The 20,613-nt window shown below is 56.1% G+C and overlaps 1 protein-coding gene across 1 annotated transcript in view; it reads right to left on the minus strand.

The window, feature by feature from the left end:
• LOC123019521 (solute carrier family 12 member 9-like) overlaps nucleotides 1–19,479 on the minus strand; it is a 64,706-nt gene extending 45,227 nt beyond the window's left edge. The window contains exons 1-7 of the mRNA XM_044422446.1: nucleotides 19,295–19,479; nucleotides 18,838–18,975; nucleotides 17,910–18,212; nucleotides 16,824–16,931; nucleotides 16,588–16,699; nucleotides 8,689–8,846; nucleotides 5,238–5,320 (exon numbers count right to left, since the gene is read on the minus strand). Of these exons, the coding sequence (XP_044278381.1) occupies nucleotides 5,238–5,320; nucleotides 8,689–8,846; nucleotides 16,588–16,699; nucleotides 16,824–16,931; nucleotides 17,910–18,212; nucleotides 18,838–18,975; nucleotides 19,295–19,388 (996 nt within the window). The 5' untranslated portion in view covers nucleotides 19,389–19,479. The remainder of the gene's footprint in view (nucleotides 1–5,237; nucleotides 5,321–8,688; nucleotides 8,847–16,587; nucleotides 16,700–16,823; nucleotides 16,932–17,909; nucleotides 18,213–18,837; nucleotides 18,976–19,294) is intronic.
• Nucleotides 19,480–20,613: the final 1,134 nt, after the last annotated feature.

The raw sequence follows: 20,613 nt of genomic DNA on the forward strand, positions 1-20,613 counted from the left end.
TAGCCCAAGGCCAGAAAAAAGGCGTTCTTTAAAACCAAGCAATGCCCTCATTTTAAAGTAAGACTCGTGCTTTTTTGATGCACTGGCAAACAGCCAGTGCCTTTGGTGCTGTTGCAACAACAAATCCGGAACAGTCGCGGATCCGAGTCAGGGTGGGCCAGCCCCGTCGTGGAGGCATCTTGCCTACTCCCAGGCTGGTGGTTCCACCTGCCTCTTGCGAGAGGACCAGCAACCTGGCGACAAGAGCAACAACCCTGGTTTCCACTGCCCTCGGCAGCCACAACGCACACATCCTAAATGGCACGATGACGAACAAAGGAGGGGGGGGCGGTCTGAAGGGGAAGGCATGTTCCTTCATCGCCCAGTCCACACAGGGTGGGCTCCGGCGCCTCTCCCTTGTGGAAAGTGCAGCTTGCACCTGCTCAGAGGCGGTCTTGTTCAACGCAACACTGAAAACCGTTCTTGGGCGAATTACAAACTCCACCGAGGCACAGAAGGCTCTGGAAGGAATGAAGAGGTGGGCACTGCCGAGAGGGATCGGCTGAGGGGCGACTGCATCTTGGGGCAGTATTTTGGAAGAATGTTCCTTCTGTGCCGCCTGCGAGGAGCCGGCTGGGAAGGCTGGCTCAGGGCTTATGCGTACCGGCAAGCCAAATGCCCTCCCCAGCCTTCACACAGCGGGGGCCGCGCAGCCCTCCGCAATTGGGCCTGGAGCACCTAATGGCCCCCCTCCCCTCCCCTCCCCGCTCCCTTTCCGAGTGCAACGCAATGTTCCTAGCAGACTAATGGGGCAATTTTTTTGCATTATGTGTATTTGTCCAATTTGGCGGAGCGGCTCACGCCACTGAGAAAGCGGGGCCGGGGGGGCGGGAGTGGCGGCTCCTGCAGATTAGCTGATGGGAGTCTCCGGGGGGCCTTGCCACGATCCGTCTGCGAGAGGCAGCGCGGTGCATCTCTGCTTTGATACATTTGCACACGGCATCAGAGCAATTGTTTAATGCACCTGGGATGCCTCTGGCAGCACTTGATACGGATCTCACGTTGGGCGAGTGCCGTCGCGCTCTGTTTCACTGCTCCTGCCGCCGGAAGCCCCTTCCCCCAGCTGCGCTCCTGAACCGGGAGCAGCTGTCCGGAGCTGGCGACCTGCAGGGCCGAGAGCGAGCCAGGTGCTAGAGGGCCAGCACTGGCCGAGCAGAGCTGCAATCAGATTCTTGCTCCGCTGTGAAGCAGATCGTAGCCTCTCGGTCCCCTTTTCACACCCCGGCCTACCTCACAGGCTTATTGTGAAGGTAAGGCAGTGGAGGGGAGACCGCAGTTGTCATCCCAACCCTCCTTGGTGCTGGGCAGGAAGTGGGCAGGAGACAACAGGATGGCGTTCAATGTGGATAAGTGCAAGGTCTTGCACTTGGGGCATGGGAATAGCTGTCATAAGTACAGGTTAGGGGACAAGTGGCTGGAGAGCAGCACTTGTGAAAGGGACCTCGGGGTGCTGGTCGACTGCAGGCTAAACGTGAGCCAGCCATGTGATGCGGTGGCCAAGAGGGCGAATGCCACCCTTGGTTGCATAGCCAGAAGTGTGGCTTCTAGATTGAGAGAGGTGTTACTACCACTCTGTACGACTCTGGTGCGCCCGCAACTGGAGTATTGTGCTCAGTTTTGGGCCCCTCATTACGGGAGGGATATAGCCAGGTTGGAGTCAGTGCAGCGTAGGGCCACAAGGTTGGTGGCTGGTTTGCAGGGGAGGCCATATGAGGCGAGACTGAGGGAACTGGGTCTCTTCAGCCTGGAGAAGAGGAGACTCAGAGGGGATCTGTTGGCGCCATACAGGTATGTGAGGGGGTGTCGCACGGAGGTGGGCAGAGACCTGTTCTCCCCTGCAGAGGAAGGCAGGATGCGCTCCAACAGAGCGAAGCTCAGGGAGCCGAGGTTCCATTTGGATGCCAGGAAGCACTTCCTGGCAGTCTGGACCCCAAGGGTGTGGAATGGGCTTCCCCGGGAGGTGGTTGAGGCCCCATCAGTATGGGTGTTCAAGGATAGGCTGGACGTGCACATGGTGGGCATGTTGTGAGTAGAGCCGGCTGGAGCCAGGGGTCAGACTAGATGGCCTGGGAGACCCCTTCTGACTCGCTCTGTTTCTATGTTTCTATGTTTCTCTTGGAGGAAGGATGGCATAAAAATACCAGTAAAGCAATTCCGTGGGCCACAATTCCTAAAGAAGTGCGGTGGACTCCTCCTTTTTTAAGCTTCAGGTATTCTCTTTAGACTTTCTTTTCAGTATTTCACCTGACGGCATCTGCAAAATCCTTTGTCCTTCCCTTTCTGATTATGTTGTCATTTTACTCTGTGCTCGGTTTTATTGTGTTTTAATTGTGGTTGCTTTTTTAATTTCTGTTTTATGTGCGTTGCTTTCCTTTTGTTTAGGGGCTTGCTTTCCAGGCTGAACAGACATCTACTTTTTATAAAAACAGACTCCTGTTGCTAAGCACAAGGCAAGAAGGAGTCCTACGGAGAAGCTGTACGGGGAGTCGGACCTCGGCTCCATCTAAGCACTGCCTGATCCAGGGTGCTGCACCTCCTTCAGCCCATGGGCCAAGTTCCATTTCAGAAGCACTTTGGGGGGCTGCTTCCCAGCACTGAGGGACAATTGGTGGGGGGGAAGTTGAAAGTAGTAGGGCTTAAACGCCAGTACATTGCAGCTTAAACTTGCACAAATTACTGGCCGGTCACTGTTTTTGGAGACCCATCTTACAATTTAGAATCAGGCGGGGGATGATGCAGAAAAGCTGGGAAATCAGGCCTCGTTTGGTTACCTGACCTTTTGGGAGAGGGTCGGGCTCCATCCTCCAGCTTTGCCCCACCTGGCTCACTCCAGGTGCCTTGGACCACAGCCAGGTGGGACAAAGCTGCGTGTCTCAATCTCGCCTAGTTTAGGACGGGCTGCTCTATTGACATCGCACCTGCGCAAAGTCAAGCGGGGGAATCCATTAACGAGCCTGTTTTGACTGCAGGTGGCTCCAAAAGGTAACGATGCTAGATACGCCATGCGAGGTGCTCGGCACCAGGGTTGCAGAGCCTGGCGGGACTGCATTTGGGGGCAGGGGAGGCCCAGGGCTGGCCCCCACCAATGCCAAGGGGTCCCCATCCTTGCCGAGCTTGGCCCTTTCCTAAATCACAACCTCACCGACACTCTTGGCTCTATTTGGTCCCAGAGGCGGCAGTTTCCCTCCTGGGCACTGCGCAACGCTCCCTGTGGCCCAACCCAGCAATGGCGGTAATTTTGCCTTCAGCTGCCCGAGCCTTTGGGGGATCACGAAGGGAAAGGGTGGAAGGGGCTTCTCTCTTCCTTGGTTCACAGAGTGATCTCAGAAACGCTCTTGCCCAGAGGCTCTCGGTTCCTGGTGACCAAGCTGACTCCCACGGCGGCCTGGCTGAGTGCTCAGCTCCTCCCCACGCAGTCCTTGCCTGCCCTGCCATATCGCGTGCAGAGCGCCTCCCCCTGTACCCAAAACCCAGGGCATGGCCTGAAGGCGTGTGAGGCGGCCTGAAGGCTGAGGCTGAACCAGCCTGAGGCTGGTCCCTGCTGGAGGGGAGACCACCTGGGAGCTGCATATTAACTTCGGGTATTCATGAAATAAGTGCAGAAAGGAATATTCTATTGATCCAGCTGCTTTCAAAGCCCTCCGCCAGATGTGCTCCTTTGCCAGGCTTCAGATTCCAAAGGGAACTATCTGCAGTATCTGCAGGTCTCGCTCCCTGACCTCAGATGTGAGAGGGCACATGGTGATTTGCTGGACTGGAGCTCCCAGAATCCTCCAGTCCAGATGCGTTGGGCTGAAACTCCCAGAATCCCCCAGCCAGGCCAGCATGGGTGGAGGGGGGGACCTGTGAGCTGCGCCCCAGCACATTTGGCAGGGACCGGGCTGGAGAAGGCTGGCCCGGCTCTCCTCAGCCAGCCGGGCCTCCACGTGCCCACACCCCGGGCACCATTCCTTTCTCCTTCCTCGCCCTCCACAGCTCATTAGATCAAGCCTAAACCTCCCATCCCGCCTCTCAAAAACATTTATATTCATTTGTGCATTTCCAAAATAATCCAAGTAGCCCTTTGAACAAAATTGGGCCCTCAAGGCAGCTAATGACAACATAAAGCATATGCCGATAAGAAGGAAATCAAGCCATTATTTTAAAGACAAGACAAGAGAAGCCATCCCGGCTCTAATGGCAGCAGGAACACAGCAGATGTAACGAAAATGCCGCGATCAGCAGGAGCCGGGAGTCTGGAATTACTTCGTCATCCAAACCCAACCTCTCCGGGGCCTCTGCACCAGGGTGGGGACCCTCTTCCAGCCGGAAGGCAGAATTCAGCGTCGGAGCAGCTCGCAATGGAGCCTTTGCAGAGTTGGGTGGGCCAACGTCCCAAAGGCATCAGTGGATTTTCACTTACCGCTTTTAGTGCCTTGCCGAAGCCCTTAGGGGAGGCATTTCGACCTGGCAAAAGCCTGGGTTTCCTGCCAGGAAACTACCAAATGAGCCAAAATGGGGGGAAGGGGTGGAGCCAAGGAAAGGGGCGTGGCCATCCTGGGCCAGCGGGGGCAGGGCTGGATGGCCTGGGCATCTGGATGTGGCCTGCAGGCCTGAGGCTCGGGACTCCCACTTATGTCCCTCTGGGCGTAGCGCCTACGTGAGCCATGCCTCTGGAGGTCTTGAACTGGGGTGGGGGAGGCCCTGGGAGGACTTCGGAAGAGCCCTGTGGGATTCCACCAGGGCCTTTTTTAGACCAGCATTCCCTTTGCCCAGCAGCCAACCAACTCCCAGGCTGCACAGGAGCACACAACCCTCCCATGTTCCCCAGCAAGCTGTATACCGAAGCATATGTAGCCATCACTGCCTTCACTTCTCTGCATGGGTCTGATCCTTTTTTAATGCCATCCAAGTGGCTAGTCATCACCGTGTCTTGCACTACTGAAAGCCTACCTTCCCTGGCTTGGTCTGCCTAGAAACGGTTCCAGACCCTGAGACAGAACCTACATTGGCCCAACGTACTGGCCTTGTCCTGCCCCACAGCCAAATCCGCCCAGCACTTTCCCCTGGGTTCTGGTCCCACCCCACTGGGACCAGTATTGCCAGCAGGTGGTTTGGAGCTGCCCACCCTCCCGGTGCTGACAAGGCAGACACAAACCCCATGATGGGGCATGAAACTGCAGCCTTGGAAAGAGTAGCAGAGGAACGGCCAAACTCACCTGCACGAGCAACCAGGAGAAGACCACCGCCGCCCAGGGGTTCCCAGCGCGGGACGTCCGCTTTGCTGGGGCCAGAACTTTGCCTTTGGGAAGGGAACAGTGAAGAGAGAGAGAGAGAGAGAGAGAGAGAGAAACACAGCAGATGAGACGAGTCCTGGGACTGCGGGATGGCGCATTCCCCGTATTACATGCCTTTTCACACACAAACTTTTGTTTCTGCTCCGTTGGAGCTTTAATGAAATCCTTCAATCGACTGTGGCTGCTTTCTCCAAATGGGCATCCTCCGGATGAATTGGACCACCACTCGCACCATACTCAGCCAGCACGCCAAATCCTCTGGAGGTCACCAGGTTGGCGAAGGCTGATTGGGGGGTCATTTAATTAGCTGGGGGGAAGTAAATCCAAATGAGAACTGTTTGCAGCTTGGCTCCAGCGGCTTCAAGGGGCTCTTATCATACCCCCCCACCACCTGTGCACTATGATCTTCCAGGGGAACCTTTCTCCGAGTAGTGACACTTGGGGGTGTGCTTAGTACATGTCCTTTTTGGTGGTGGTACCCCAACTCTGGGGCAAGTTCCCCGAAAGTTTTCAGCTTATGCTCACTTCACAGTGCTTTTGATACTAAGTCATGGCATTTTTAGTCGACTGAAGATCCAGATTTTCCTGCTTCTATCTACATAAGAGTGTTATGGTTTTATAACCTCCCCCCACAACACCCCCCCCCCCCGTCGTATTGCTGTAACAGGAATGACGGGCTTGGCTGCATTGCCTTCTTTTATTGTGTTACTAGTGTTCCTGGAATCCATTACGATGAAGGGCAGGCTAGAAATTCTTAAAATGCCTGATTCCTCACTCTGCAGCATCTGATCTGCACCCTTGCAGCTTCATCAGCTCTGCCAGCAGCTGGGCTGCAACCACCCAGAGAATTCAATCTGTTTTCTATCTTGTTCCATACATTTAGTTCCTTTCTATACCACCCAGTCGCCAAAGTTCTCTATCGGACTGGCAAAGCTGTATGTTCATAAACAGTCACGACGCTGAAGAAAATCCCCAAACCCACTGATGGGCAATACTTTCGTAAGGAGAGCCAAGAACCTCTCAAACAAGGAGCAAAGGGACTCCCTAAACGTGGGTCGTGGCCCCAGTAAAACGGCTGAAAGGCAGAAGCAGGGTTGTGGCTCTCTGGTGGCACCGGGCCCATTTAATTCAGACGTGCGGAATGGGCTGCCAGAGCAGTGCTCTGTGAGAGCATGAGACGCATCTGAGGATACGGGAGAAATGTCTTCCTCTGCTTGTAACTCCTGTATTTTCCCACTGCTGCTTCTCTCTTTTAAGCCAGGAAAAAAGATCAGTTAAGGATGAAAATATTGAGCAGGGGAATTTTGATCGGCAGCGCTAAGGACCTCTCCGTCCGGCAACACGGAAAGGAGGGGGAATGGGGAACGGTGGGATGCGTACAGGAGCGAGATGAGAAGTGGCGGAGGGATAATTCGAAAGCAGCAACGGAGGCGAAATGAAAGGAGGTGCTGCTTCATCTGGCGAGTGGTGGAAAGCCACGCTCGCTACGACGACATGCTGCTGCCCTGCACATCGAGGGTCTCCGGCTCAGCCAGCAGCATCCCCAGAGGGTGTTGGGAAGACTCCTTCCTGAAAACCTGGAGAGCTGCTGCCAGCCCGTGCTGGCAATACTGGGCTGGTTGCGCTCAGGGGTCTGACTCAGCTATGGAAGGCAGCATCCTAGCATTGTGGCCCTTCACCCTCCCTGAAGAGCGTCATTTCTGAGCTTGGAAAGGTTTGCCAAGAAGAGGGGTCAAAGGGGCAGTGGGAAAGAGGTTTGCCCCATGGGCAGAAGAAACCCAAGCATGCCGGGCCCTGCAGTGCCTGGATGCCAGACACTGGGATCGTGACTGCAGGCCCCTGAGTGTCCAGAGATCATGAGCCAAGTGGCTGGAATGGGGGCGGGCGGGCGGGGGGGAGGAAGCACGTGTGTATTTGTACACATGAGTGCATATGAGTGAGAGAGCACTAGGTCAAAAGAGGTGTGGCCCCCAGCGGGTTGAAAGTGGCCCCCGGGGACTTCCAACTTGCCCACGCCTGCTCTGGTAGCTTCCAGAGGCCTGTGTGTCGGCTCAGGACCAGAGTTTTAGTGGCAGCCGCTGCCAAGCGAGGGCACAAGCAGTTCTCTGCTTCCTATGTAACGCCGGAGAGCCCAGGCAGCCCGCCAGGAAACAGAGGACTTGAAAGGACGGCCAAATGCTGGAGCAGAGAAGTCACTGAAGATGGGACAGACAGTGCCAAGCAGAACACGGGATGCGGGATACAGGCTCTGCATCAGACGTCCGACTGACTGCCTCAGAAAGGTCTCTCCTGAAATATCAGGGAATTGGGGTGGGAAGAGGGGTACCGTTAAGAGAGAGGAGGCAATTGTGTGGCACCCTGGACGGTGCCCATGGACAGAGATGGAGATGGTGGAGGAGTTCACTGACGTACAATCTTGGGCCTTGTGACGAGACTTGAGATCAAAAAGAAAGGGAGAGAATGGTCTGGCTGGGACAAGGATGGCGAATTCATTGCAGAGGCCAAACTCCGCATGCAAAAGCCCCGTTTCCACCCCTGGTCTCTCTGGCTTAAAAAGAGGGATCTGAGCTAGACTAACTGACCCTGAACATCAAATTCAGGCAGACAATTCTGATCCAGGTAGGCCAAGAGCCCAGCTCAGGGCAAGGCAGCTGCATGGATTCTGCAGGGCACGGAGGAAATGCCTCAAGATCTTACAGCAGCCCTGAAAAACCAAAATCCCACACAGAGGAAGGTGCACAGATTTAAAACGGTCACCTGAAAAAAGCAAAACTTTGTTTTGCTGAGAAGATTTTGAAGTGGCTGTTGAAGTCAGTATTACCAGGATGGATTTTATTATTATTATCCCAAGGAATTGCGTGGAGGTACAAGCATTTCCTTTCTCACATACTTTCCAATATTTCCCAGTTAATCACAATCCTTAAGCATTTATTCAGTGCTTCAGAGTATTCAAAGGGATTTTCAAATCCTTACAACACCCCTGTGGAGTAGGCCAGCATTAGTCCTTCTGCACTGCACATGGCTACAGCAAGCTTTACTAGGTTCCTGCTTCCAAGCTTCTCTTTGCACTCAAGAGGACTAGAAACCTGCCTTTTTTTTTTTTTTTTTAACTAAGCTGCAAACTCGGCATTTTGGGTCCAGTCCCTGATGCTGCACTTTCACACTCAACTCACGGTTGGGTAGAATGATTACAACTTGGGCCACAGGCCACATTTGGTGGAAAGCCGGCCACTGCCCTCTGATGCACAGGGGTGGCGCTACCGCCCCCGCCCGTCACAGTACTAGATCTGCCTTCAGGCTCCCACAGCTAATTGCCCCTGGAGCCCACGGCAGGGGTGGAAGGAGCTAGCACAGGCCGCCGAGGGCCACTCACCGAAAAGGTCATCCTTGGCCAAGGCGTAGAGGATCCGGGAGGCCCCAATCAGGTTGCTCATGGCGGCCGAGAGAGTGGAGAAGTAGACGCCGATGATGACGAAGGGGGGCCAGAGGTTGATGTCCCTCAGGAAGCTGTAGTCCCGCTGGAGGAGGAGTCTGCGAAAAGAGAGAGGCCGTGGGGACTGCAATCCTGCTGGAGGGAGGCCGGGAATTCTTAAAGGGGGGGTGGAGGGGGCTCCCGATGCTACCAAGCAGAATGCATTTTGCTCCTTAATGGATTCTCCACAGTCAGAGGAAAGGCAGAAGCGGCAGGGTGGGGGAAGCACAGGAGAATTATGAACGGAAGACAACATCTGGGCAACCCCTGTGAAAAATTCCCTGCACATGGGGCAGGGTAATGGGGTCGTCTGAAAGTGTGCCCGTGGTTCACGAGCATTCTGGGGGTGGGGGGAAGGCTGGCCCAGAAGAAGTGACCCTTCCCAAGGGGGTCCCTGCCACAGCCGGCGGCTGGAAAGAACCAAGCATCCCGCAGCACCTTCGAAACCAAAACACTGTATTAAAGCACTGGCTTCTGTGGGCCTGATCCTGCTTCAGCAACGGCATGAAATAGTATACGAAGTTCAGCAGGCATCCCGGGACAGCGCAGCAGAGCAGCCAGGACGAAGAGAAGGCCTGGCCCAAGCAGAGGCGTTAGGAACCCAAATTCAACAGGCCACTTCCCTGCCACCTGCTCTGGATTCGGTCGCCCACCGAAGTGCATCGCTCAGCAGCTCTCGCAGCCTGCCAAAAGGCCACGCAAGGACCCTGCCACAAATGGTGCCGCGTGACCCGTCCGGCTCCCCTCCTTTCCCTGCCCCACTCCATTTTTTAAACGGGAGACCCCACAGGCAGGAGCTTTCGCATGCAAGGCACGCGCTCTGCCACTGAACCGTGGGCTTGGACACCAAGTGCGGGCGCTGCCAGGGCACTGGCCCCACGCAGGCTCCCGGGCTTCCCCCAGGCTGTGGGGCAGCAGCTTCTTGGAACTAAGCCTTTTGCTCCCCAGCCCTGCCAAGAAGCACCTTGGGTCCTGAGCACTGTTCCAGCAGGAGGACCTGCTCCCCGTCTGCCCACACACCTCGGGCTCAGACCCTTGGCGTCTCGGTGATCCTTTACACCTTCAAACATTCCCCAGAGCCACTGAGGGGGGGAAATATCCTTGCTGTTACTACATTGCATTTATACCCTGCTTTTTCCCCTCTTGCGAGGAACCAAAGCTATTTACAAGGTTGGCACCACGCAACTTGATGTCATACAGCTTGTGGAGAGCCGGGGGGGGGGGGGTCACCCAGCCAACAGGTCCCAGGGGAGTTTGGGGGGCGAGTACAGTGACTCACCAGAAGGATGGAGTGGGAAAGTGGTCTTCAGCGCCCCTCCCCACTCCCTCTCCAAAATTCCCACCTTCCCTTTTTTGGCAGATTAGTTGAGCTCAGAATCTTTCCAGAGGATGGCTGAAAGGCCGACACCTAGAGAAGCATCAAATGGGAGGATGCGCTTGATACATTAATGTCTGTCTGTCTGTCTGTCTGGACGTAACACCAGCCCTGCAGGGCTGACTCGCAAGAACCAAGAAGCCCGGCCACCAACACCAAACGCAAGAGGTCCCCAAGTCCCCACGTGCCTGCAGGCCGCCTGGGCACAGGGCCCGGAGGCAGCCTCCCCTACAGATGCACCAATGCCATGGCGGAAATTAGCTGTGCAGGTCTGTCCTGCTCGCCAAAGTCGGTGAAAGGGCCCCGGATGCCCAGACGGAGATTTCTCCACCCCTCCGCCAACGCGCAACGTCCATGATCCCCGGGGAGAAGGGCCAAGGCAAAGCACTCTGTCTGAAACTGACGCAACCTTCACACATTCAATAGGTGCTTATTCTTATCCTCCTGAAAGGGTCTGTGGAACAGGAACAGCAAACCCACTGGCCTTCAACAGATGGCTGGCAGCTTGTGCCGACTGAGAAAGGAGGAGGGCGAGCTCCAACAGGGCTGCCACCTTTTTTAATTCAGCCCTGCTCCTCTGCCCTCAGCTGCAGCTTGACCTACGGAAATCAGAGGCAACCGTGCGCTCTTTTCATGCTGCCCGAAAAGCCTTGCCAGCCAGTTCTGGCCAATCCAGCCGGTTTCAGAGGCCAGAATGGCGGGCTTGGCGCGTCTGCACGCGGATCTGCAACCCCGCATGCCTGGCAAGTCCTCCAGGCTGGGCAGGGGCGCCCGCTGCCTCCTCTGAGGAGCTGTGGTTCGCTCGGGCAGCCTCCGAGGCTGCTCAGACCGCGGCAGGATGCGTGCTGAGTGAGCCATTGATCGGTCTGGAGTCACTTGCCCAGTTTGGAGGCAGCGGCTGATGAAGGCCCCGGTGCAGGGAGGGAGGAGGGGGAGCCAACTGGCCAAAATTCAATAACGGAAATAAAAGGAGAGGGGATGAGGAACTCTCGCTCACACATTAAACGATACAAATGGCCGGGCCTTAATTGGATTTTAACAAGAGGCAGCAACCAGTGGGACATAAATTAGCACGGGCGATCAACGCCAGAGTCTTTGGGCAATTAATAGCTAATTATCCCCCCGCCCCCAAATTGATCACCTTGCTAATAGGTACAGCAGAACGGAGGGGTGGGCACAGGTCCAGTATGGGGGGCAGCTCCCACTGACTTCTCCCAGCCGGTGGGCTGCGTGGGTCCGAGCCAGCACCACAGGGTGCATGCCAAGCTGGCCCCCCTTCACAGCTGGATGCAGTTTTGGGAGCACATCTGTCCTGCAGGGGGGACTGTTGGCACATTTCAGCCCCGCTGGGATGGAAAGCCCAGGATGGCGGGGAGAAGCGGCACGGCTGCCTTCCAAAGAGGCAGCCTCCAAGTTCCTTGCATCGATACCAGAAGCCAACGTCCATCAGGTGAGGCAGCTCCACCTGGCTGCATCCCTCCAACCGCCCCTTTCAACCAGAGCTGTCAGGATTCGAACCTGAGACCTTCTGCACACAGAACAGGCGCTGTTCCACCGAGCTGCTTCCCAAGGGCCTAAGCTCCGAGCTTCGCTGCACAGCCGTCTCCGGCCAGCAGCAGGCACACTTCCATTCCACGCAGCAGCTCCCCCGCCCGGAAAACTGGGCCCAGCGTCATGGGGGGAGCTGTGGGGCTGCTGCTGAGGACCCCCACCCCAGGAGATCCCCACCCTTGCTGCTGCTCCTGCCCACTCACCGACCCCTCTCTCTGGCACAGGCCACAGCAGCTCCCGCCTCCCAAGCCAGCCAGCGGTAGCCATGGTGAGCAAGAGGATGCTGAGCGAGCGAGCGAGCAGCAGATCCACGGAGGAAGAGGGTGCGCCATCCAAGGACCGCGCAAAGCCAGCCCTGGCGCTGTGCACAATCCAGCCCCTGCTTCTGCGCAGCTCTTGGGCCTGCCCAACAGCTTGGACGGAGGCAGCACCAAAGGGGGAGGCCAGACGGAGATGTCCTGGAGGGCTGCAGTCCACCTCCCAGCAGGCCAGGGGGTCCCCACCCCGCTTCAGAAGGAGCTTCTCAGAGCCACAAACGCCCCTTCCACCTGGCTCACGGGGAAAGACCCACATTTCTGAATCAAGCGCTTCAAGACATCCCTGGACTTCAGAAAGAAAGCTCAGCCGCGGCACACATCCGTGTCTGGTAGACTGCCTCTATACAGGGAGGTCTTGTTAAGCTATTGTGGCTGAAACCTGTCCTTAAAACTTTACAGGAGAGGAGGGCGCTGCTTCGGTCGCCACAGTGAGGGGAACGGTCGGAAAGCACACGGCTCACATCTGCAGCACTGGACTTGCCCGAAACTGCCTGATAGGAATGAATCTGTAGGGAAGCTGGTTTGAGGCTATTGGAGTGCTGGGGGGGGGGGGGTATTTGAGTTTAATAACACTCCAGCACCTCCAGGGGCTCCTCTCCTCCCACCCCCTCCTGCCCAAGCTGTCCAGGGGGCTTCCTACGTATCTCCACTCTTAACACAGTCGGACCAATTAAACACCACCAGTTGGTAAGAAAAACAATGCCTTATCATATTCATATTACTGTTACTTCTGCAGCTGTTTAAGGATTCAAAGAACCCCAGGAAAAGCAGGCAAGGATTTGTAGCAGTAAGATGCAGACGGGGCAGGGGAAGGGGAGACAAAGCTCGGCCGATGGGCGGAGGCCGGATTTTAACTAGCAGCTCCCTGGTTCACACCAGGCAGCCCCTCCACGGTTGCAACATAGGGACTATATCTATATCTATCTATCTATCTATCTATCTATCTATCTATCTATCTATCTGGACCATCCTGGATGGGGGGGGGTCCTGTGTATGGGGGGTGTGCAAAGCAATTGCCTGCTTCGACTCATCTCCCCTCCCTGGCCCTTCGCCCCGCTGCTGCTCCGTTTTCCAGGCTGCTCCCCCATCCCTCTAACTGGGCTCAGCAGATAACACCCCCCCCCTCCAGATCCCACCCCCAGATACCGGCAACAAGCAGGGCAGGGCACACGGTGCTGAGCAACAAGACGGAGCAGCGCACCCCACGTCTGCCTCCCCCAGCGTCTTTCCAATCAGCTCCTGCTGACCCGACGCTGGAGCCGCGGAGGGGAACGGGTCGGGACACATGCGGCCGAGCGGCCCGCGTGGCGTTTCAGGGTGAAGCAGGGATGAGTGGCGGGGGGCTGGGGCAGCTGCGTGTCAGGCATCGGGCGCGCAGGCTGCCCTGTCCCCTGTCATTATGAGCAATGGCCGTGCATTAAGGTATTAGAAGATGACAGCTATAATTCTAACCAGTTCTTGCCGGCTGCCCCGGCCCCGCGCGATTTATGGCAGCACTTTCCAGAGCAGAAAATTAACAAGCCGTGCTCTCCGAGAACAAGGCGGGGGCTCGTGCGTGCACACCGAGATGCACGTCAGCTTTCTCCAACCCTCGATTCCGGAAGGCCCCTGGGGCAGGAGGATGGGGTGAACGCGACCGTGCCGTTCCTCCCCCCACGCCCCCAGGGGCGTCCCTGTCTGCGACAGAGCATTTCCGGACAGGGCAAGGCATACGTCGGTTGCCGGGGCGCATGGGTGGAGGGCGCCGTTACGTTCAGGCCAGGCTCGCGGGATCCTGTGGGCAACTGGTTGGCCGTGGACTGGATGAACTGCTGGTCTGACCTGGGGAAGCTGGGCAGGAGAGGCTTGGGCACGATCCGGCACATGACTCTCCCCATGTTCGAATCTCTGGGAGCACGGGGGAGCCTTGCCTATCTGCCCACGCTAGCCAACCACCCAAACTGCTTCAGGCTGCCCAAACACCACAGTGATGCAAAATATACCATTGTGCGGAGGGGTGTGGTGGAAGAGTCTAAGAAAATATTCATTTTTGTACAGATTTCTCCTTTCAAAGAGTCTTGGGGAAGTTCTTGTGCCAGCTGTGTTCGGTGGATTGATAAATGGGGCTTTTACTTTCTGGAGTAGCCCTGAAAGCCAAATGCTCAGGACAAGCAATAAGAAAGCAGGTCCTTGCTTGACTGGGGGAGGCGGTCCCAGGGACCTTTGGTACTCCCCAGTTGGAAAGGGGGTGCTGGGCTAGAAGGGCCCTCAGTCTGATTCAGCAGGTCTTCCCTTCAAGGGCTCGAGCTGGGAAAAGATACCTCCAGAAGGAGACTCGGATCCTGTGCAAGGAAGGAAGGGAGAGGAAAGATGAGGTCTGCAAGGACCCAGGTGGAAAAAAGAGCGCATTTCTGCACCCAGATGATGGGCTTTCAGCATAACAGCAAGATGTAAAAGTTATAAGGATAATAATGAGAGCAATAACATTATTATGATGCTAACAATAATATTTGTTACCACTGAACCACGGCAGAGCAGACCGGCAGCTGAATTGCCTGCAGCGGAATGGTGAATTCGGAGCATTCACCGGCTTGGTCATCAGGCAACAGGCAGATGACCTGAAGGGGACTGGGAAGCATCCCTGGATGTGGCCGCTCGCTCTCTAGCACCAGTTGCCCCAATTCCTGGGCACGTCAGTTCTGATCTGAGGCTCCTGAAAGCACCCGTGACTCAGACCACCTGCTTCGCAAACTTCTTGGAACTGGTTGCAGGGGCATGTCCAGGAAATCTTTGCAGCGCTTAACCATGTCATGCCGGGAACTGGGGCACATTTTGCTTCTGCGAAGGCTGCCTGAAGCGGCAGGAAAAGGAAAGGGGGGCTCGAGTCCTCGAGGGCATTGTCACCCCCTCCAGACCTGCACCCACAGGCACACACTTCCTTTTGAATCTGCAACTGGGCTGTGAAATATCAAACACAAACAAGAAACTGGGAGGTGATGGGGCAGAAAGGCCAGAGTGATTATTCCTGAGCAACGCTGTCCATCATCCAGAGACTCGGGGGAAAGCAAGGGGCACAGAATCAGCTTCCATGTGCAGAGATCAAATGTGCATGGAGTGAGAGCTGGAAGGAAGCTGGAGGCCTGGCAGGGGAGCCTGCTGTCGTGGGGGCACGCGCCATGTACCTGGCAGCCCCGTCCACCCCCATCGGCAAGCAGGATGCAACAGACCCTGGGAAGTGGAGAACTAGCTTGAGCAGCAAGCCCCGAGTTCGAATTCCGCTCAGCCCCGGTACCTATTGGGTGGCCTCGCACAATCTGCAGTCTTTCTCCCACGCTGACCTGGACACGTGACGCAAAGACAGCAGCGCTTCCAGTCGGGTGTGATTTGGATGATCTACTGGTGTTAAGCTCCCTCTGGAAACTCAGAGGTCAAGGAACCAGCTGCCATAGGACTCCATGCTTGCACCCAAATGTCTGAGTCTCCGGCTATGGCGAGAGCTCCTCCGTACGACTGAAGCCGGCAAGCACATCAGGCCTCGCAGGACCTCCCAGGCTGCTGGCCGTGAACGGATCCTGCCACTGCCGCTTGCCCACGGCACCGTGATCTGTGCAGGACTGCCTCTGGAGGCCCGCCGGAAACGGCAACCGACTGGAAACGCCGCACCAGCCTTTCTCGTGTGAGGATTCGGGACACAGGCTTCAGGCTGGCTGCCGTCCTTTCGTTCTCATGCATCAGCTGCATAGTTGGGCCCAAGAGCCATTCCAAGGGCCGATTCTGACCGTCTGAAAAGCCAGTGTACTGCGGCAGTGAGAGTGCTGGACCTGGGAAATGACTGGCCCCGCTCAGCCACCAAGCTCACCGAGTGGCTTTGGGCAGTTACAGGCGCTTAGCCTATCCTACCTCACAGGGTTGTGGTGAGGATACAAGGGAGCTCTGTGAGCCGGCTTGGGCTCCTTATAAGAGAAAGGTGGCATATAAATGCAACATGATGGATGACGATCATGATCGGCCTCCCAGTGAATTGCTATGAACCATCAAGAGAGATCTGACTACTGGGTGTTAGAACCACAACAGCCAACAACAACAACAGCTCTAGATATCGAGGGCGTATCAAGAAGTTCTAGCATGTTAACTCGGTTTCTCAGTTCTTAAAATGGGAATACTTGCAAATGTATTTCAACAGGGTTATTAGGATAAGGATTAAACGAGGACATTTGGGTGTGGCATAGTGGTTAGAGCTCTGGAATGGGATCCAGGGAATCTGGGTTCAAGTCCTCACCGAGACAAAGCGCACTGAGATGAACCTACCTCACAAGGATCTTGTGAGACAAGATGGAGAGGAGGAGGAGGATTATGTAAGTTGCCTTGAGTTGCTTGAAGGCAAAAAAAGGCAGGATAAGACGATTCTAAATAAATAAATAGTGCTGTCTGTCCTGAACCACTTCAATACAGGACAAGCCGCAGAAATCTTTACCTTTGAGAGAGAGAGAGTGAGAGAGACAGACAGACAGACAGCAATAAAAGAGCTGTGACAGAGGAGCTCCCCCTGGTGGTCTGTTGCAGCTGCAACGCACATACCTGTCACAGGTGCAACTCAGGAGCAGAGCCAGCAAGTTGTACACAATGTAGGTGAAGATCACAGCAGTGATGGTGCCCCGGGGGATGGAATAACTGGGCCGCTTCAGGTCCCCTGAGGAGGAGGAGGAGGAGGAAGGAAGCACAATCAGAGACGCCCAAGTCCCGAAGGAAACTTCATTGTGAATTGTCCTCAGACATCCGCCTTTCCAGCTCCCCACCGGGAAATCGGTGCTCACCGGACATGTTGGAGCCCGCCATGATCCCCGTGCAGCCGTTGAACATGACGGCAAAGACGGTGCTGAAGCTCATCAGGCGTCCGGTCGTGTAGTCCACCGTGTAGGCAGCTGCAGGGAGAGGGTTCGCAGGCAGCACGCCGAGTTAAACACACTTTTCTCGCTCCGGCGACGCGCACCCAAAGAACGATGCCTGGCCAAGCACTGCTGGAGCCCTGCGGGCCGGGGACCCCCCACGGGAGGGCATTTCCACGGGGGCAGATTGTCACCACAGAGCACTGCATGGGGGGGGGGAGCGGCACCCACAAAAATTCCCGTCCTGCGCAGTCCACGGCACAGGGAGCCCTGCCAGCTTCCTCCAGAGACTTGATATTGGTCTATTGATTCGAGCAGCCCTTATGTTTCTGAAGGACAGCGGGGGGCTGAGGTCCCCTTGGGAAGGCAGTTAAGTTGCAGAGGGGCCGGGAGGGCCGTCCTGCTCTCAGAAGGCTGCAGGGCAAGGGGATGGGTAGATGGCCTAAAACTGGGCAGGTCAGAGGACGGGACTTGAGGATTTCATTGGGGCGCTTCTACCTTCCCTCCTGCACACCCTTGCTCCGTAGTTCAAGTACTACTAGAGCTTACAAGACCCGGGCTCAAATGCTGCTTGAGGCCCTCTGTGTATGGCCTTGGGATCCTCACCATGTCTCTGCCCCAGAGGAGTGCAAAACCTAGACCTGCCAGGGCTTGGGATCTCAGCTCCTAGCATTCCCGAGCATGGCCCACGGCTGCAGGGGCTTCTGGGAGCTGAAGCCCAAGCCGTCTGGAGATTTATCTTCCGCTCAGCCCTGGCCTAGCTGATGTCATGTGGTTGCTGCAGGAATAAAACGAGGAGAGGGGCTCAGCTGCACACACCAGCCCAAGCTCCTTGGAGGAAAAGTAAGAAGCAAAGATGGCGGAGAGGGACCTTCAGGCACTTCTGAAAACACGCCGACCCACAAAGCCGGAACTTCCCACCACGGTGCCCCCTCCCGCGCCCTCGTATGCTGCATACGCCAAACTTGCGGACGGGGTGAGATGGGGGGGGGGGCAGAGGGCAGCAGGACTCACCCGGGAGGTTGTCCAGGAGGGTGCTGAGCTTGAAGCCGGTGAAGTTGGCGCTGGCGGGGGCCGTGCTGTTGCCGAAGCCACTCGGAGGGAGCTGCACCTGCTGCGGGTGCACCACGAAGAAGCTGAGGCACACGGTGCCCAGCACCACCATGACGATGACGAAGATGAGGAAGCTGGCCTTGGCGTAGATGCCGGCGCCCACCAGGCAGACGAAGAGGCAGAGCAGCAGCAGCGCCGTGCCGTACAGGAGGTCGAACCAGTAGCCGCGGGGCAGCACCTGGATGGCGGTGCCGGGGCCGCCCTCTGCCGGGATGGCCGGAAGCAGCGTTAGATGATGCGTGGACACCTGCCTGAGTGCTCCCCCCCCCCCGCTCAGAACAGAGGTGCTGAACCTCGATCCACCCGCGGGCCGCGTTCGCCCTCGGGGGCCACGTGCCGGTGGTGGGCGGGGCAAAAGGTGGAGGGGTGGGGCTAAAGGCAAGGAAAAGCGAGGCCTGGAGGCCAGCAGGTTCTGGCTTCAGCCTCCAGCTGCCAGAAAAGGCGCTGCAGCCTTTTGAAACGGGGAAAAAGCCATGTGAAAGCCAAGAAAGTGCCAGTTAGGGAAAAGACCGTGGGACAGGCAGACGGGGCCCTCCGTCGATCCCCCGAGGGCAAGTCTGGCTCCCAGGCTGCGGTTCAACAGCCCTGGTCTTGGGAACAGAGGGATCCCCTGGAATGCCACCCTTGCTTCCGTTGGCGCAATGTCCACGAGGGCGCAGGTGGCGCTGAACTCAAGCCCGTGGCACCAATCCCCAGCCCTTCTGTGTTGCCCTCCCCTGTTGCAGAGCCCGCTCCTCTCCCCCTGGTCTTAGGCAAAGCCACACAAAGCTCCCCAAGGTGGCGGAGAACCCCTGGGCAAGACGGCAGGGCTGGCCCACGTGGTACTCACCTCCCGGGACTCCAAAGTCATCCACAACCGCCTCCACCAGCCCCAGGATATAGAGGGCACTGGCACAAACATTGGCCAAGAAGAACATGATCCCGATACTCCCGCCGAACTCGGGGCCCAGGGCCCGGCTGATCATATCTGCGCCCAGCAGTCAAGGAGCAGGAAACGGAAGCGTGGCCAGGGAGCATTGCGAGCCAGCGGGGTTACGTCCCAGTGGACCTGGGGGCGGGGGAGACGTCCCACTTCCCCTGCACCAAGTGGGTAAAAGAAGGAACAGAGCAGTGCAGTCAACCTGATTAAGAGAAGACAAGGTGCGCATTTATTCCAGTGCTTCTGGGAGTGGGGTCAGAGGCATGTTGATTTATTCCGGGCTGGGGGTTGTTGGATGCAGAATACAGTCGAGAGAGACCTTCGGTCTGACCCAGCCGGCTCGTCTTTGTTTGCGTGAGAAGGATACAGTAAGCGCCGCCAGCATCCAGGGCCCCATTGGTGGAAATCGCGCACACGGACAGGACTGTCATGCCGATGATGAAGTAGGCCACGAGGAACATGCCCAGAGACTGGTACAGCCCGGCCTGGCCCACCACAAAACCTGTCAGCAACAAGAAGGAGAAAGCACGGTGGAGGGTTTTCAGAAGCCCGACTTCGCGTGTCTTCTTCCAGGGCTCCTCTTGGCTACATGGGCCCCTCATAAAGATGGTGGGGCTCAGCCCTGCCATTAGAAGGGGCAGGTGGTGGTCGGGGGCAGCTTCTTAGCCACGAGGCGCAACCTCAGAAGGTCTGGTTTGGGTTCCCCATCACGGGGCCTTCTCTGTTCTGTACTGGCTCTGTAAAAATTCCCTCCACAAAGTCATTTGCTCAAAATTATTCCTATTCTTTTTGGGCGTCGAATGAGAACTCTTTTTGTGTGCTCAGGTTTTGTAGTTTGCCTGCTATTTTCCTTCTATGCACGATTTTTACATCGGCGGCTGTGCCATTTATTGTTTGCATAGCTTTTATTGTATTTTTATGGTTTTATCAGGAAGGCACTTGGCAGACAGACGGAAGAAGGGCTAACAATTTTAAAATACCATTATTAAAATAAAAACAATAATCGATGAGATTACAATAATAAAATAATGCTCTAATGAAGCAGCAGAGCAGCTAGTAGGAAAAGGACAAAAGGTAAAAAGTGGAATCAATTACAGAATTTATGGGGTGTGCAACCCTAAGTACCTCTGATTGGAAAAAAAAAAGCATGGCTGAGCTGAGAAAAGAACAGAAAAGGGCAAATGAATGATGGGGAAGAACAGCTGCCCCAACCAAGTCTCATCCAGATGTTTCTGACTGCAACTTCTAGGACTTATGACAGTCAACCATGCTGGCTGGTGCTGATGGGAGTCGAAATCCAAAGCTTTGGAGGGCTCAAAGTTGACAAGCATCTCACCAATAAACACAGCAGAAATTTGGAGCCTGGAGATGTCTCAGGTAAGCCAGGATGCCACCACACCCCCTTCCCATTCTAGGATGTCCAGACAGGTGAAGAGAACACTAGGTGCATCCCCTCTGTGCAAGATGGAAACAACCTCCTGGTTGTTTCTTCCTTTACAGTCTCCGCTTCCTGAAAGAGGTCTCCCTTACAGAGGGTTGGGAACCTCTTTCAGGCCAAGCCTGAATCCTGTTTTGCAGTGGGGAGGGGAAGGCATTCTGCTGGTGGGTGGGGCCAGAGGCAAAAAGGGGTTGGGCCAAAATACCCCCCCCCCGCATAATTACTGCTAGTAAGTAAGCCTTAAAGGT

Source organism: Varanus komodoensis, unplaced genomic scaffold, assembly GCF_004798865.1.
Source record: "Varanus komodoensis strain SLA01 unplaced genomic scaffold, ASM479886v1 scaffold127, whole genome shotgun sequence".
Lineage (NCBI taxonomy): Eukaryota > Metazoa > Chordata > Lepidosauria > Squamata > Varanidae > Varanus > Varanus komodoensis.